Source organism: Pyxicephalus adspersus, chromosome 2, assembly GCF_032062135.1.
Source record: "Pyxicephalus adspersus chromosome 2, UCB_Pads_2.0, whole genome shotgun sequence".
Classification (NCBI taxonomy): Eukaryota; Metazoa; Chordata; class Amphibia; order Anura; family Pyxicephalidae; genus Pyxicephalus; species Pyxicephalus adspersus.
Window position 1 is genome coordinate 107,856,351 of NC_092859.1, and position 17,456 is coordinate 107,873,806.

At 36.1% G+C, this 17,456-nt stretch overlaps 1 protein-coding gene across 2 annotated transcripts in view; it reads right to left on the reverse strand.

Moving 5' to 3' along the window:
• Positions 1–151: 151 nt before the first annotated feature.
• PRPF18 (pre-mRNA processing factor 18) overlaps positions 152–17,456 on the reverse strand; it is a 25,051-nt gene continuing 7,746 nt past the window's right edge. For both annotated transcript variants that reach the window (XM_072401761.1, XM_072401760.1), the window contains 7 exons: positions 11,817–11,930; positions 10,841–10,987; positions 7,471–7,539; positions 6,303–6,443; positions 4,236–4,307; positions 3,411–3,566; positions 152–474 (listed from right to left, as the gene is read on the reverse strand). In XM_072401761.1, coding sequence (XP_072257862.1) covers positions 394–474; positions 3,411–3,566; positions 4,236–4,307; positions 6,303–6,443; positions 7,471–7,539; positions 10,841–10,987; positions 11,817–11,930 — 780 coding nt within the window. In that variant the 3' untranslated portion in view covers positions 152–393. The remainder of the gene's footprint in view (positions 475–3,410; positions 3,567–4,235; positions 4,308–6,302; positions 6,444–7,470; positions 7,540–10,840; positions 10,988–11,816; positions 11,931–17,456) is intronic.

Sequence of the window (17,456 nt, forward strand, 5' to 3'; positions counted from 1 at the left end):
ATAGTGTGTCTGTGCTAAAAAAAACAGCAGTTCTGTACACCTGGGATTAAGAGTACATTTTATAGTCACCAGCCGATACCCTTAAAATAGGGACACTACAGTAAAACATAACCCACCATTCTCTGCAACAAAACCAACACAAATAAAGAAGTGAGGTGAAAAGTAAAGAAAGGAGTTTATTTTTTACACAAATTTCATTAAGTAATATCAAATACACACAAAATAATTGTGTTTTATCACAGAAACAATAGAGTGTTATTAACATTTGTTACTGAATAATATCAGAAGATAAAATAGGAGGTATCTCTATAAAACAGAAAACCATCCATGAGAGCTGGTTGGGTGATTGTGGTACTTGAAGAATATGTGGCTAGAACTGTAAAATAAATGTCTCTATAATGCGTTGTACTCTACACACTTTGAGGGATCAGTGGAAAAATGTTTTTGGCAAATCGTCATTAGTCTTTTCAAACCCTAAAGAGAGAAAAAAAAAACAGAAACAAATTGTAAGCTTACTAAAGGCAAGGGGATCAAAGACAAACAGAATTCTGGACATTTTTTTTCTTATGAGCAAAAAATTTCGCATTCTTACAGAAATATGGTGTAGAGAGTTATCATTCAGTTTGTTCAGTTCCTATATTTAAAAAGAATCATTTGAAGCAGATAAAGCAAAGTCTGGCAAAGGCTTATATATAAATGAATGTATACAGAGGCTCAAATAGAGAGAGTGATATGCGTAATATGATGGAGCTATATAAATACTGTGTAATAATAATAATAATACTACAATACAGCTCAAAGCAAAGCTATATTTTTCACTGTATATAAGGTTAGGGCAGGAAAGGTTCATGATTTTTAGGCAGGTTTAAAAGGAAAACCAATAGAAAATGCATACTTTTTTTTTTTACCATTTAGGGAGGATCATTTAAAGTATAATAGGGATAATAAAGTAAAACATGGCAGAAGGCTTGCATACAAAAATTGACTACAACTTTTCCGAATGCTCTGTCTTCTGTACAAACATCTATCATCACATGCACCACCCCTTGTTAAAGCACTGGAAGCCAAAAGCAATGCAGTGACTGAACACCACATTCAGAGTTGGGTGTGTGCAATGGAGAAGTGGTACTGTAGGTCTCCTACGTGTGTATCTGGTCCCGTCTACCTAATTAACCAACCTAAATGGTACAGAGGTCCTCTATGGATATTCTTGTACTCATAATCCTAGTGCATTAAGTTTTACCTGCTTTTAAGAAAGTGAGCATATTAATATAGATTAGGACTTCTTTAACATTTCTGTTATGTAGAAAGTGTAATGAAACTTTACATGGTGGTTCAAGCAGATAAACAGATGTTTGGGGCCCATGGAGAGGGGAAGGGGGAGAACAACAGAGTGGCACCCCACTGCAGTTTCTCCCCCTAACTGGCATTACAATGGGTCGTCGTCTGTGGATCCACCAGGATGATCATTCGGACGATGAGCACTGTACACACGCAAGATTCTCGTCCCATATCAGTACTGAGCCGATTATTGGAGAAGAACTATTGCACGTGTGTACGTAGCCAAAGATAGGCTTCCTTATCTACATTCCACCTAAACTACAGTTCCTAAGTGAATTGGGAGGGAGGTCAAGTAAACAGGAGAGTGGGCTTTAAAATGAGAGAGATGTAACTACTGGAATAGTGGGTCTGCATTAAAAGTGAGTGGATAAATATATATAGACAACCTGGTAGAAAACACAACGTACAGGATTTACTTAAAGTAAATCAAGTCCTACTTGTACAACAATCTAAACAAGACTCAGTAAAAAAAGTCAAACCTTTCCTTACCTGACTAAATCATTCCTTCTTTTATTTCACAATACCCCTCCTAGATGCTACAGCTGTGAGTAGCAGGGTTTTAAAAATAAAGGAAGCCAGAAAGAATCTGGCAGGACAAGGTGTGGTCAGGTGTGGGTTTATCAAGGTACAGCCTTGTGAATCAGCAATGACCCCTGAAACCTCTCACCACACTATAGTACAAGAAGAAACAGCATACACAAGAATAGCAATTCCTCTGAATCAAAAAGTAATGCAGCACCATTGCTACACAAGAAAATGCATTACATAGACCTGATTGTCAGGTTCAACAAGCAATAATGGGGATTGGAGGGGGACTAAAGGGAGGGATAAATCTGCAGCACACAATTCTCAAAATGACGAGGCCTTAGTTATATTTTAATACCATATTTGAAAAAGAATACCATTCAGATTTCAGTCCAATCAAACTAATGAAAGATGATTCCTGAATATTTGATACAGACATCTCAGCCAGCATCATTAAACTACACATGTAAGTACTGTATTACTGTTACTAGCTAATAGAAGAATACAAGTGTATGGGAAGAGAATAACTTTACCACCGGAGACTTTTTGCTTCGGTTACAGCTATAAAATCTAATGATTCCTGTTCCTGAAGCATTTAATGTCTCAACAATTAAAGTAGGTTTACGCCAGTGGAATTTTTTATTAGCACTTTTGATATGTGCTTGTTTTGGCATGATATCTTTGCACAGGCTTGAAGTTTTATATTAAACAGTAAAAGCCATGGTGGTTCCAAGGATAAAGAAAAGCATTTAATTTAGTCTTTTTGATGTGTTACAGAATAAAAGAGCCAAACATAGTTATTAAGAAATGACTTCATACTATACAGGAATATGCTTGATCACAAATCTTTATAATTTATATAGCTACATTCCCAGGATATCACAAAAAGGCTTATAATGTTGGATTAAGCATGGCTTATAAACCAAATTAATACATAAATGGCTCCCACAGATGTATATCCTTAATGATTAATACATTCTTTTTTATCCATTAGTGTGCTAAACTGTAGCTAGAAGTTTTATTTTTTTTAGCCCCTAACTGCATGTTTTGAAACTTCAATGAACAATATATGTATGACTGGCAAGTAGTAACTATTAGTGAGGTCTGTAAAATGACTGCCATACAAATTAATATTTTGATAAACTGAATGTTTCAAGTTAAAGTATACACACAGAGTAATCATATTCTAGCATTCAGTTTAGGAGTCACAGCAAACAAATATATTAACCATTCCTAATAGGTGAATAGGTCCCAAGCATGCGACTCTCTATTGCCTACATATAGGACAGAAGGTCACTAAAACTTGTCACATATATTTTGCATGTAATGAGTGGTAATTGAAAAATGTTATCTTGAACAAGGTTCAGATAAACACAGCAAGCAATTATATACCCAATATGTCTTGCACTTTAATAAAGCAATACAGAGTATATCCATACCCTTACTAGAAAAGGTTAAACAAGTCTCCTTTACGTTTCCATATGAGTGAAAATAAATTTGGATGCCTTAAAAGGTAATTACATTTTTTTAAGACAGATTTTTACCTGAATGTATTTCCTTTGTGTTTCATCGTTCAAAACATGGGCTACATGTTTGGAGAAAATCTTTTCACGTCCGGTACGAGCGTGGATACCAACCATAGTTACACCAATAGGCCAGGGAGCATTACCAATAGCCATCTGAAGATAGGCATCATTTGCCTGTTGGTAAAAAAGGAACATGAAAATGTCAGATTGCTCAACACTTAAATAAGTAAAGCAAGGTTGAAAAAAAAAATTGCCATACACTGGCTCTACACATCTGCTAAGAACTTGACTGAATGCCAAATATCAGCGTACCTCAGTTGTGAGCCTTCCCATGAAACCTATTTTTGGCATTCCCCCCATACAGTTACTACACAGTCTTGTTCATTGTTACTTTTGTGGTTTCAGTTTGGCACAAAGGCCAAGTTTAGGTCGATAAAGTGACACAAAAGAGAATTGAGTTTAAAGTTTTCAAAACACTGATGTGTAAATATAGTTTTCTATTACTCCGAAACTGCTAAACCCCTGTCAACACAAAGAGCTGTATTAATTGTAACCAACAAACCCCTATGATTTAGAGTGCATTGGCTCTGCAGATATATACAGTTATTTTAGTTTATCAGTTACATTGTATTAAAAATAGATTATCCCAGCCTGAAAGAAGCAATATCAAAAGTCTATAGATGGCACCTAATCAATGGTCTATTATACTGCAGTGAATCAGTACACCAATAAATGTTTCTTCACAGTCTGATCTATCATGTCACAACATAGGTTGTCACATTACTACACTGCTGGTGTTGCACTGCTGTTTACTCACATAGACAAAGAAGTCAGGCCCCATACCTTTACGTATTCTCTTTGCAACATGAATTTTATGATATCCGTTATTGATTCTTTAATGTCTGCAGGGAGGTTCTGTATTAAAAGGAAATATAAGACATGTTAATCTACATACAGTTAAACAGAAATATTCAACATTTTCAGCTCATTGAGGGGTTGTTAGAATAAAGTCTGCTACCAAATAATCAGGTCTGTTTGTCATCTGAATTCTGCCCACTTGTTCTATACTGGAAGAAGGCAATAGTTCAGAATGTAAGTTTTCAGTTGCCTTTCAGTCAGGACTGTTATGTTACTTTTTTTTTCTTAGCCTTGTTTTAGAATATTTGTTTTTGAGGCAAGGAGAAAAAGTTGTTACATTGCTTACAGAAATGGTTTTACTAATATACTTTTTAAAGCAGGAAAAGGAACACTTGCGAGGAGTGCTATGCCTGGATAAGCTAAAGGGGTGCCTGGGTGGAATAAGAAGATGGTATACCTCAGTAAATAGACTGATGTGATAAGTATTGCATAAATACATAAAAAGATATTTTAAACCCAAGATATGAAACCCTGTCTTTCTTTTGTCTTCACATCCTGTCCTAAGGATACAATAGAACATAAAAAAATCTGTAAATAATAAATTTCCATCCTAGCTGTTACTAAGGTTGCTGTTGAAATCTAAAATCAGCGATATCAGTGATGAACACTAAACACTGACACTAATGTCTTTCAATACCTTTCTAATAATATAGTGATACAGCTAAAACATTAACAGTTTATGACACAATAAACATCATATTTGAGTTAAAGGAGCAGGTAGGTTGTGAGCACTGTAGAAAGTTGCTGAGACATCAGACACATGCTTCTACCCGCACAAAAAATGTTTCTCTGATAAAATACCTGCTAGCTGCCAAAAACAACTTTCCTGTGGAAATCACCTTCAAATTGCTCATTACCTTTCACTAAGCATTATAGATTATCTTTTAAGAATACCATTCCTGTGGCTTTGGGATGGTACATCCTCAAACTGAAAACAAAAAGACTATCATTTAGCTACACTTAACCCTTCAGATGCTGAATAACTCCAAAACATACCATCTATGCCGTGAAGATACACAACCCCTGCAATCCTGGTGACTTTCTGTGATCTTTAAGCTTTATTCCAAACTAGTTGGGCTGTGTTTAAAATCAATACTTGGGAATCCTTAGGGATGAAAACTCAGTTGTGGTGACATTCCATAATGATTAAGGATTTCATTACCAGAACATCTGTACTATAACCAGGTAACACATAAAAAGGTCTGTCAAATAAACAAATCTGTCAATCTGTGCTGGTCTGCCTTCTGATTAGAATAAAGGAGCTCTGTTTAGAACAATAAAGAGGTGGCCACCGCAGACTACCATCTGACAATGCTTGGAAGTCTGTGGTCTCAATATTTTTCTAATTCAATGACCTAGAACAAGCAAGTGCAAGTCATTGTTGAGGAAGAAATCCTAATCTGCACACTTGCCCAAGGTAATGTATTGAAGCACTTCAGTTCCATTAAATCTGTTTGCCAACCACAAAACCAGCGTTTTAGGGAAGGAAGAACTAAAGGTAGATTTTGGTAAAAATTAGCCACCAGTAAGCTTCTATTGCAGAAAAAAATGAAGTGATAGCCAGGCGTAAGTATCTCCAGTGCCCATTTCTGGATGACCAAAAGCTCAGAACCCAAAACAGGACTAGGATGTCAGAAGAAGAGAGGATGGAACAATGAGAAGAGTGGACATCACATCCTAGATTCCACAAGCTTGTGGTTCTGCTGTAAAGGTCTTTTGCCTTCTCTGCATGCAAGACACTTCATATAACATTTTTAGTTTTAGAAGTTCTAGCCAAAAAACTAGAAGACCTGCAGAGCTTATCCTGTTTGCCAAGATACACTAGGTATAAATGCACAGTGGATTTAATAACCTGTACATTATTTTTTATTTTTTTTAAATGAGGCAAAGGGAAAAAATAATTTGGTTTGTTTGAAATGATAGTAATTAATAGGAAACCGTTAATGGCCAGAGCTATTCCAAGATTTAATAATTCATTTAGGCATTCCTCACCTTTTTGCGCAATTTTCTAAAAAGTGGTTTTAGGTATGATTCCGTTTGCTTCTGCGTGGCACTTGCCAGTTTACCATGCACGCTGCGTTTCACATAGTCTTCTCTTGCGTTTAACTCCTTTGCCCAGACACCTAGAAGGAACTAAACAAGGATTTTGGTTACTCCACGTCGCCATCTAGAGGTCAATTCAACACATGCAATTATAATTCCACAATGAAAAATTTAGGAAGATTCTTAATACTGCATAAAAACGTTTAAGAAGTGTTTTAAGGAAATATAAAAAGTTGGGACAAGTAGGTACTACTAAACCCAATTTATTAAATTAATATGCGTAAAGAAAACAAGCATGTGCAGGGTTGACGCAAAATTGTACACATACTTGGGTTTTCTTAGTTCAGTAAATCAGATTCTATGGGCCTGCTTTATCAAAGTCCCCTTAGACAGGAGAAGATAGACTTTCATGGGAGAGTCTGGGTGATCCAGCAAACCTGAATGGATTTCTTAAAAATCATTTGCTATTACTAGATCCATTCTGTGTCTCTATCCAATCTATCTTCTCTAATCCTGGAGAGCTTTAATAAATCTGGTGTGTGTAAACATATAATCATGGAGGGTGGAAATTGGGGGATTAAGGTATCTGAAGTATAGTTCCCATTTTTTAAGGGAAAGCCATCCACTTGCAGCTTTAAAAGTAGATGGATTTTCTATAAGGATATATGGGTATTGGAGGATTATAATACATAAAAGTATAGTTATTTTTTACATCCAATTTTTTAGTATTTAAAAACAAATCATACATGCATCACTTCAATTGATCGTAATAAGAATTGCACTACCATTATGTTTTGAAACATCGGTGACACATGCTCAATTTAAGCATGAGACCCGACTAAACATGCCAAGCTAAACAAGGGCTAGCCAGGCCCGCTGTCACTTAATAACATAAAGATGGAGGAGAAAGAAGGCACTTATTTTTCCTGGCAAATAGCATATGCCAATGAACAGTACTAAAGTCTGTGAACGCTTATTACAGCTGCAAAGTGTGGGCTCTCCTACATACACCTGTCCAAATTTAAGTTGTAAATCTCCATCACCATTCCAATGAATAAACCATCCATAAAAAAGTCAATCACACAAGATCAGACAGACCGCCACTAGCCTTTTTTACCTTTAGGACTTTATTAATGATATCCATATCTTTGTTGTCATCTCCTTGTCCAAGACACTCTCCCAAAGCCTAAAATCAAAAAGACAACAATCAGTACAAATCAAAGCAGTAAACCAAAATGCTAAACTGCTGTTTTGGCCAAGGTAGAAGATCGGGTTTTCTATAGTAAAGCAGCTACGTACTAAAAGAGTTAAACAGCAAAATTAGTTCCAGCTGATACACAGACTGCTTCCCATCACATAATGCAGTTAAAGCACTATTCATTTCAAACACCTGTTGTAGCCATTCTGGACGTCATTCAAATCCCACTTTCCAGATGTTTGTATAAAATATGTGCCGTTCTTCGCTGTGAGAAGCCTGACGCCTCCTGGAAGGGTTTAAACCTTTCACTCAGAGCAGAATGTCTACAGAGGTATGGTAAAATAAAAAGGATACCCTTGTGGGTTTAAATGTCTTTTTTTTTTTTTTTTTGCAGTAAAATGAGGACAAAAAAAGGGGAAGGCCTAGAGCAATAGCGTTCAATCTTAAACTTACAGGCAAGAGAGGACAACTCTCAACACATATAGTATATATTACTGAAAGTGTAAGTGAAAGTGTTCTGGCTCTACATATATTTTGTTTGTTGCTGGATAAACTAAAGCAATAAACAAGCATACTTACGAAGTGTTCCTCATTACAGGTATGTTTCAAAACAAGGTGGAGTTTTTACAATGTTAGCTCCAAAAATATGTAAAGAACAACTTTTTAGTTTTTGATGAAATTAGAAAAAATATCTGTCTGATTATTGTCCCTGCCATCAAAATGCACTCTCTATTAGTTCTATTTAACCGTGTCCAATACATGAAAATTCATACATTTTTGAGTTGTCACACGACCAGGAGGTAAGGAGAAACTTTCCAAATGGTATAAATCTCCTGGAGACAACTGTCTAAAAAGAAATATCTCTTTGCTTTGGAGAGATCACTTTTTATCTTTTTTTTAAATCCTACTGAATGTGGAGGAAAATATCCCTGGTGGTGAGCAGACAAGAAAAAAAAAATACTGATTTTGGACTTATCTTATATTCCTTTAAAAAAAATATTAGTTTAGGCTTATGGTCCTTTTTTTGTTCTTAAAAGAAAACCAACAAACAAAAAGAATAGGTACAACAAGCAAAAGAATCAACCAACAGTGTTTGGGTGGTGTGGTACAGAAGAAGTAACAGAGTATTAACGGAAGTGAATAAAGATTCACGCAACTTGAATAAAGATTTCTGTAAGACAACATGCTACATAGCTTAATGTTGCCAAGTGCATTACTTAAAGATGGAATTCTGTAAGGAAATTGGATAGTTGTCTTGTTAATTTATATATGGGCACATGCCAACATATTAATAACATTAAAATTGCAGAGCAAAAACCTTTAGGAATCAATTGGCTCTGAGATTGTATGGTCAGCATCAGCTGAGGAATGGGGGGGAGGGGGACGACGACCAAGAATGGAATTGTCAACCAGCCATCCCAAACCTTTTCAAATCTGCAAGAACTATCTCTGCATATGTAAATAAAATTCTGGAAGTGTGATGCACTGGTCACTTTATCAATCTACTGACATTGTATCAGGGGTTTAGAGGACAACCTGTGCTGTACTCATGTCTTTCATGCCAAATATAAGGATCTGGTTACTGCCAACTCAAAACAGGGGTTGTCTAAAGAGAGTTCCAGGACTGCCAAGATCACCAATTTTGGTTCAGGAAGCACTGTAGATGAAATATATACACAACATGCCAATACAAGACTTTGCACATTTCTAGAACGTGTGGATATGGTCCCCCTGCTCAGAAGTGTATCTGAGACACAGTAATGAATCTTTACATAAAATATTTGTGAAAGTCCTAAAGTGGGTGAGCTAAAAACCAATAAATAGAAGCAAAAAACTGAAATAATACAATGCAAAATTTGTTTTTCTTATCCTTTTGTTCACTATTTACAACTTTTTAAAGACTCTTATAATAACTTTTTTCTTATGTATTAAGTGAAATCTTGAACATGCCTAATGCTATTACATAAAGTTATTACATCAATTTCCTCAAAGTCCCTAAAATATATAAAAGAAACACTCTTGGGCTACAATTTCCCAGTACAGAAGTTACTCAACATCTAGAACAGCAACAAAGCTGTGAACAGCAAAGTATATTTATGAAACATAGCAAGAAAAGTCTCCATGTTCTGTTCCAATAATTGAGTGAGAAACTTTGTTAAAGATAATATGTCCTAATATGACTGCTGGCAGACAGTTTCCCCAGCAGGGCTTTATTTCATCTCTGTGTAGTCATCCATAAAGCGCTGCAGGGAGTGCCTTGTGGAAGAAAAGAGAGTAATATGGATCTTTACTGATGTGCTGGTTCTTGGAACAGGTTACTTCTCATAAACTGTAAACATCTGTTTCTACTAAAACAATGGGAAGATATATAAAGGGTGATTGTCACCCAAGGAAATCTTGTAGGTATACCAATCATGTAAAGGTGTATACAGATACCTCAATATGGTGTCCTGGGTTTACCGGCATATATTTAAATGAATTGAGGAATATCAGTAACACAGCACTGAATAAATATTATAGACAGGAAACCAACATATGTTAAAAAAAAAAAAAAAATAGGCAGTTCCAAAATTTTTTTTCTTTAAAAAGAGACCTACATAGCAGCTAGGGAGAAGCAAGCATTTGTTAGCTAACCATTGCTAAGCTAAGAGTTGACTCGGGGAAAATAGGGCGCAGCAGAACCTTTAAAGTGGATTTTAGGCTCAAGTTTTACAAAATGCTGCAAAGAAGTTTTGTTGTTGCTTTAAGGACAGGAAAGATTAAGTATATTTTAATGAAGATCGTTCTACCTGCCTCCCTTTTAAAAGTTTACAGTGAGCCACACTGAAAATACTGAAACCCCCTGGCTTCGGAGGGCAGCCCAGACTTTAAAGAACAAGAGGTATATTTCAGCAGGTTAGTGTGTGCCATAACGTGAAAATATATGGCAAAACCGTTTTGGGGCCCAAACAGTTTTTTTGTTTACTTTAAATAACTAAAAGACAAATGTGATTGTATTTTTTAACAAAAGAAAAATTCAGTGTTTAGTAGCTTTGAGCACTGTTGTCTATTATGTATTATTACACACCACTGCTCTTTGCACTTGTTTGGTGCATATAAAGCCCAATATCAAGGATTTGTTAGGAATATTAGGCAGCACGGCTCCCCTCTGATTATACCTTTCAAGTCTTGCGTAATCTTTATGTCTGCACTTATATTGCTTTGGCTCTAACTATAAAGAAGGGGATAAATAATATAAATATCAGTATAATGTAAATGTGTTGACAGAAATGCAGAGTATAATACACACCTCCAGCTCCTCAATTGTGGTATTTTCCTCATGAACTTTCAGGTCATTCTGTGTATCTTCTTCTGTTTGTTCCTGACCGGCAACAATCTCATTGAGATACTGCTGGTCGATCTTATCCAGAGCAGCTTTCAAGTCATTTCGTAAGCCCTAGAAGACAAAAATCAAACAAGAGAATCATTTTAGGCATTACTCAGAAACAAACAAGGAATTTAGTGCTGAATGTTAGGGTGTTAAATACTTTGAAATGTCATATTTGGGAAACAAAGAGTACAGAGTGTCAGTGTGCACACTGCATTCCCACAAATAAAAGATCCACAGTCTAATATTTATAATTTTTTAGTGATCCTCCTTTTAGATTTGATTAGAGAATGCATTCACTATGGCATGGCATTGATATACTTATGCAATGTCACATTATTTATTTCATCCAGAATTTCATTCATTTTCCACCAAGATCTTGTAGTGATGATGGGAGAGTCAGATCGCTGCATAAAGTCTTCCTCAGCACATCCCAAGAATTCCTATAGGGGTTAAGGTCTGTGGCAATCAAATCAATGTGTTAAAATGAACAAATCTTGACGAATGTTGAGTCATCGTGGAATATGCCTGTGCCAACAGGGAAGAAAAAAATCCACTGATGGAAAAACCCGGTCATTCAGTGTATTCAGGTAGTCAGCTAAGCTCATTTTTGGGCACATAACTTTGCTGAATCTAGACCTGACCAACAAAAGTAACCCTAGAAAATAACACTGCCTCCACAGTCTTGGGGACTTTTTCTGGCCTAGTAGTGGTGTACATTTAACAAGCATAATAGAGCAACATGGTCTTATAGGATACAGGCAATTAGGGCTTAAAACAGGCTATTGATTGTGTTTCCAATAGAACTACAGAAAATGTTATATAATGAAAAGAAAAAAAAAAAAAAAAAGGTTATGAAACATTATATAAGAATTTTATACCACAATAACAAAAATACCTTGTTAACTTCTGGAGCAAGAATCTCTATCTTCCTCAAGCGCTGGAAGCTATCATAATCAGTTTCCCCAAAAAGTCGGATTGGTTCACCTCTTTCTCTTAGTCTTCGTATCACCTAGAAATAAGAAAACATAATATTTTATTTACAAAGTGACTGGGCTCAATAAATACTATAAACTACTGAGCATACCTAGACATACATAGGAAAACGAATGCAGAGCACAGAACTTTTAACCTATTGAAAAAAAAAATTTATCGAAATTGACAAAATAGAGTAGTGCTACAAAAGAAAAATGTGAGAAAATTAATTTTCTATTCAAAGTATTTCAAGACACAGACCACTATGCAAAAATGGTGAAGTATAAATTTGACAAAACCTCAAAATTTGACTGATTATTTTTAAAAAAGGATTTACAGTCTTTATTTCTTACTAAAACAAGTGGATCAAGACAATTACAACCTATATCCTGAATTTCCAGAAGAAATATATCTGAATAAAGAAAAGCTAAATGGTACTTCATAGGTAATTTTTTAAAGTGAAGTTACTATCTAAAAGCAAACACAGGGAAATGCTTGTACTTTCGCTATTAATCAAAACCCCTTTGACTAATCTATCTTAGGGTCCACTAATGTCATTAGGCAAAGAGGTGTTGACCTATGCAAAGTCTGGAAAGCGTCAATGAAGTGAAGGGCTTATGGGAGCCATTTCAGGCTAAAAAAAGGTATTATCAGGTACATTCTGGTGTTTGCTATGAAGCAGCCAAGGGCAAGTTCACTTGATGACTCATTCACACATATATGCAAAAACCTGTTCCGCCACCACTTCCTGTAGCTTTTCATTTTCATAGTTTGTAAGTCACTACAGAAAGTACAAGCTGATGAAAGGAACCACACTGACCAGCACGGGGAGCAGTTATGTGACAGCAAGCAGGGAAGCAGAAGGTGCTTGAAAGGCTGCCAGAAAGGTAGTCGTATGCAGGTGTCTTTTTGCAGGTTTTACAACTTACCCTTTGCTGACTGGTCAATTTAAACTGCTAACTGATCATTAAGCTATTCAGTAATTTAAAACAAGAGTTAGAAAAGCATAAGAACTAAAGTTCCACTTTTAACATTTGGCATCAGGTAGGTCCTTATTGCACAAAGGGACATTTGTATGCGCAGCATTGCATTGGTTTTCAGGGATACCCACCCTGCGAGTGTCATGGCTGAATAAACGTCATCATGGTCTGGCCAATGAAGATGGTCAAATATCAGAATATGGAACAGAAGGGAGAAGATGGAGGGGTCCATGATATAATGGAGACAGGTGAGTATCCCCGGGGTTTAGTTCCACTTTAATTAGCAGGTGCACAATCTCTCATTTGTTTAGCATTTTTTCCATCATCTATTTTTGAGAACTCAGCACAGAAATAAGGAGAGCTATATTTCAGTTTATATAGTGGAATAGGGGGACTAGGAATGCCAAATACTTGCAAGTTAACAGAATTCACAGGAAGTAGTAGGCGGGTGTTACAATTTATAACCCACAATCTGTGGGCTAAACTCGATGAAAAAGTAACAAATCATCATATTTCTTGTATTATGTGCCCTTTACATTACATTTAACTAGAAATAAGTGTAGAATGGTATCAGTGTGAATTAATATAATCCTCTTTCCTCACTTGTATTCTGACTAAGGAAATGTGAGTTTTGCTGAACCAAGTCACAGAAGGAAAACCAACACTGCACGGAGCCAGCTGTGATTTCGGGTTCGTTACAGCTTCTTTGTCAGAAAAACAATGAGAAGCTGAAAAGCAGCCAAGACCAATACCTGAAGATTAACCTACACATTTCACAATATGCCAGTCCACACTAACAAGGTAAGCACCCAAAAAAAGCCACCTGCCGCTTGCTTGCACATAATACGAATATACCTGCTTGTCTTAACAACAATTTTAAAACTTTCTTCTAAAGTATATCCAAAGTCCAAAAATACATATTTAGTACATCTCTGCAATACATGCACATTTCCACATTTATTCATTTAGCTAATAAACTGTGCTCGATCATCCTTCACTTAGCAAAACATCTCTAAACACATAGAACAGGGTGTTTTTGAGCGTATTTAAAAAAATGTGTTCAGGCAGGTTAGGTAAGGCAGGCAATTGTCCCATCTGCAAAAATGGGCCTGTCTGGTAACCCTTTATAGTTTTTCTGGACATTTTACATTCATTTAACATATCCGGCACAGTGGACTGCAACTGTCTTAATGTGCTTAACTTTCATTTTTAGCATGCTAATCGGTCTTTTTTTTTTTTAATAGAAGCAACAAAAAATGGGTACACAGTCATAAGAAAAAAAGATTCTTGGGGTGGAACGCATTGTTAAAAAAGACCCTGTCACCAACTTAAAGCTGAACAACAGGAAAATGGAAAACTTTATTTGCAGCTTTGCAGATAAGCCTATCTGTAACAACCACAGATTAATCATTGGAGCATATATCTGTTTTTATATTTTTATGTAATAAATATTTGTATCAATAAGAAATGCATATTGGACTGTGAATGAATACATGCCTTTAAAGTCCCAAGGTTATTGCCCTGTTAAAACCAGTTGTTTCTTGATAAATTGTATAAAGGCATGTGGCATAAATCAAAATAATTCATATAGTAGGGGAAACAACTCTCTGAATACATTTAAATAGTCCAGGAAGAGCCAATTTTCTGGCAAACCTTCCTCCTTTCTTGTATTTCATAACCCCTCTCTTTATCTGGGAGGTCTAATGATTCTCTGTGACATCCCAGATCCACCGCCTTACATACCCTTTTTTGGTTTTACCTGGTGGTGTTGTCTTAGGACTGGCACCAACAAATGGGAGATGAATCAGCCGCAGCTCAGGAAAACGTCAGCTACTTTAACAAAGTGTCCATTGACTGAAAACTCTAAATTAATCTATTATGGCTCCTGACAATACATTTAAGGTCAGGGCTTTCAGATGTCTACACAAGGAAGGCTACTTGTAAGAATATGTGTTTGGTATGTAAATTAATAGGAATTTTATGGGAAGAGCCATGTTGAAACAAATGGTCTGACAGGAGGATTTCTTAAATGTATACTGCACAAAGATGCAAATATCTGCTTTAAAAATAAAATTAACATTCATTAATTCTTTGTCTTTTTACCTATTTACCTTCTACAGAAAGCTACACGAATTTAGATTGGTAGACGTAAACCTCTTGACTAGCACTTAAATTGGTCAGAAGGTATGGTGCATTAACAATAAATAAACACTAGCTAAGTGTAAGCCTACAACTCTTACTTCAGCCATATTCTGTAAACGTATTATTACTACACGAAATAAAAGTCACAGAAGTACTGGCAGAAAAGTGATTACATGAGGCCAAGTCCAAATAAAGCTCTCATGGGTGACTTGTAAACCCAGTAGAGCGCTATAATATACTGCCCAAATTGAACTATAAAGTATGCAATGAATTTGGATACCTACACAATAAAAAAAGTAATCACTTTACTATTTTAGATGGAAAGGCCAATCACTAAAACAGTTTATTATTTCACTAAATGTAACTGACTTCAACACGGCATCCAGCCCATATAAAGCTGTAAGAAATGAGCAAGCAACCCTGAAATGTGCAGATTTCTATTAGATATTATTCTACAGACTGATGCTCTGGTTTGGGGAAACACTGAAACTTATTAAGAGCGGAGGAGTTTTCTTCCTATGTCATGGTAAATTCAAGTAACCACGATGTTATTGTTGGAGAGCTTTCTAGATCCAGAGCAGAACCACAATCAACGTTCATGGAGAAATTGGTTTGCACATGCCAAGCTTAATCCCTTAAGGCAACATTGTGGGTATGAATATACTTATATAACGTTCAAAGGTAAAAGTTCACATTTCAGGATTCTTTGCAAGAAACCAAAAGTATACAGCCCCATGCACTATTTATTTTCACTCCCCTTTGCTATACTGTTTAGATGAAGGTTTAAAAGCCAGAGCAAACTAAATCATGACTTGTACACATTTTTAAATTAATCTCAACTCAAATGATTACTTGTGATCATTTTGAATGACAGCTATAAAATGATGGTTGTATAAACACGATGGTAAGCTTTCTAGCGAGCAGCCTACTAACTGTTTTGGCAACAATAAAATCTAACTAAAAAACTATACAGCAGTGAGCAGCACCAACACACACTAAAACACAAAAACAGGTTTTGTAACAGGAATGTCTTCTATAAGAGATGTCAGCTGCAGCTCCCATCCACCCAATTCCCTGCTATGATCGGACTAATAGTTATCTAACTGCATTAAATATTAAAGAGCCAGACTGTACTTCTTAAGGCCAGTGCTAATTTCTGGCAATAATCAAACACTCCACACCCTCATAATACCCATGCATGTTTCCATACTTTCAGATGACATGAAAATAATAAACAAGTGGCTGCTTGTAACTAAAATGATTTATTACAGTATGAACTCTGAGGCTAATAGGGTAATGTAGTTATAATGCAGCTTTAATACAAATATATACAGTGGCTCAGAGGTTGGCACTCTGGCCTTTGCAGCGCTGGGTCCCAGGTTCGAATCTCGGCCAGGACACTATTTGCATGGAGTTTACAGGTTCTCTCTGTGTTTGAGTGGGTTTCCTCTGGGTACTCCGGTTTCCTCCCACATTCAAAAAACATGCAATTAGGTTAACTGGCTTCCCCCCCAAAATTGACCCAAAAAAGACTGTATTAATGACACATGACCATGGTAGGGTCATAATATTGTAAGCCCCTTTAATGGACAGCTAGTGATATGACTATGGACTTTGTAAAGCGCTACGTAATATGTCGGCGCTAAATAAATACTGCGTAACAATAATATTGCGATCACTTACTTCTTTGGTCACCAGACATAGAAGACAAGCTTGATGTGATTGCTTGTAAAGGCTCTAAGAAGCATTATGTGAATGTTAAAGCCACAAATGGTTTTAAATCCTGGAAAATTAGAATTACAATCTAGCATGAATAAAAACATAACTTTCAACTTCGTGCCGATTTAGGTATCCATCTACCTCAAATGAATGCCATTTTAGTAAAAAAACAACATTTTTCCCTTTTTTGTTAATCAACTGATATGAAGAACACATTATTGCAGCTCTGTTATCACTTATACATCTTTAAATGTAATTGTAAGCAGTATGAGTACTTAAATTTGACTTGTTATCTACCACAGGCAGGCCCTATACAGCAGTGCTCAAAGAAGAGGAGGAAGAAAAAAACACCAAACAGGTGTACTTTAGTGCAACAGACATGCTGACAGCAGAGTGAGATGAGTTCAATAGCATGCGGTTTCCCCTTTCATCACCCATTCATATGCTGATAGTGGGGCAGAAACCTGTAGGTGAAAATGAAGCTACAGCAGAGAAATATTAGATACTGAAGGATGAGCCAAATCACTCTGCATGACCGTTCTGTACTCTGCAGCTGGAGATAAATACAAATTCAGACAACTTCTGTTGAGAGTAAAAAAAATAGCATTTAACATAGCAATACAAAGTTACAGAGTTCGAAATACCTTTCATAAGAAGCATTAGACCTACATAGAATACTGTTAAATAAACAACGGGGCACTCATAGTGGAGTGTTTATCACA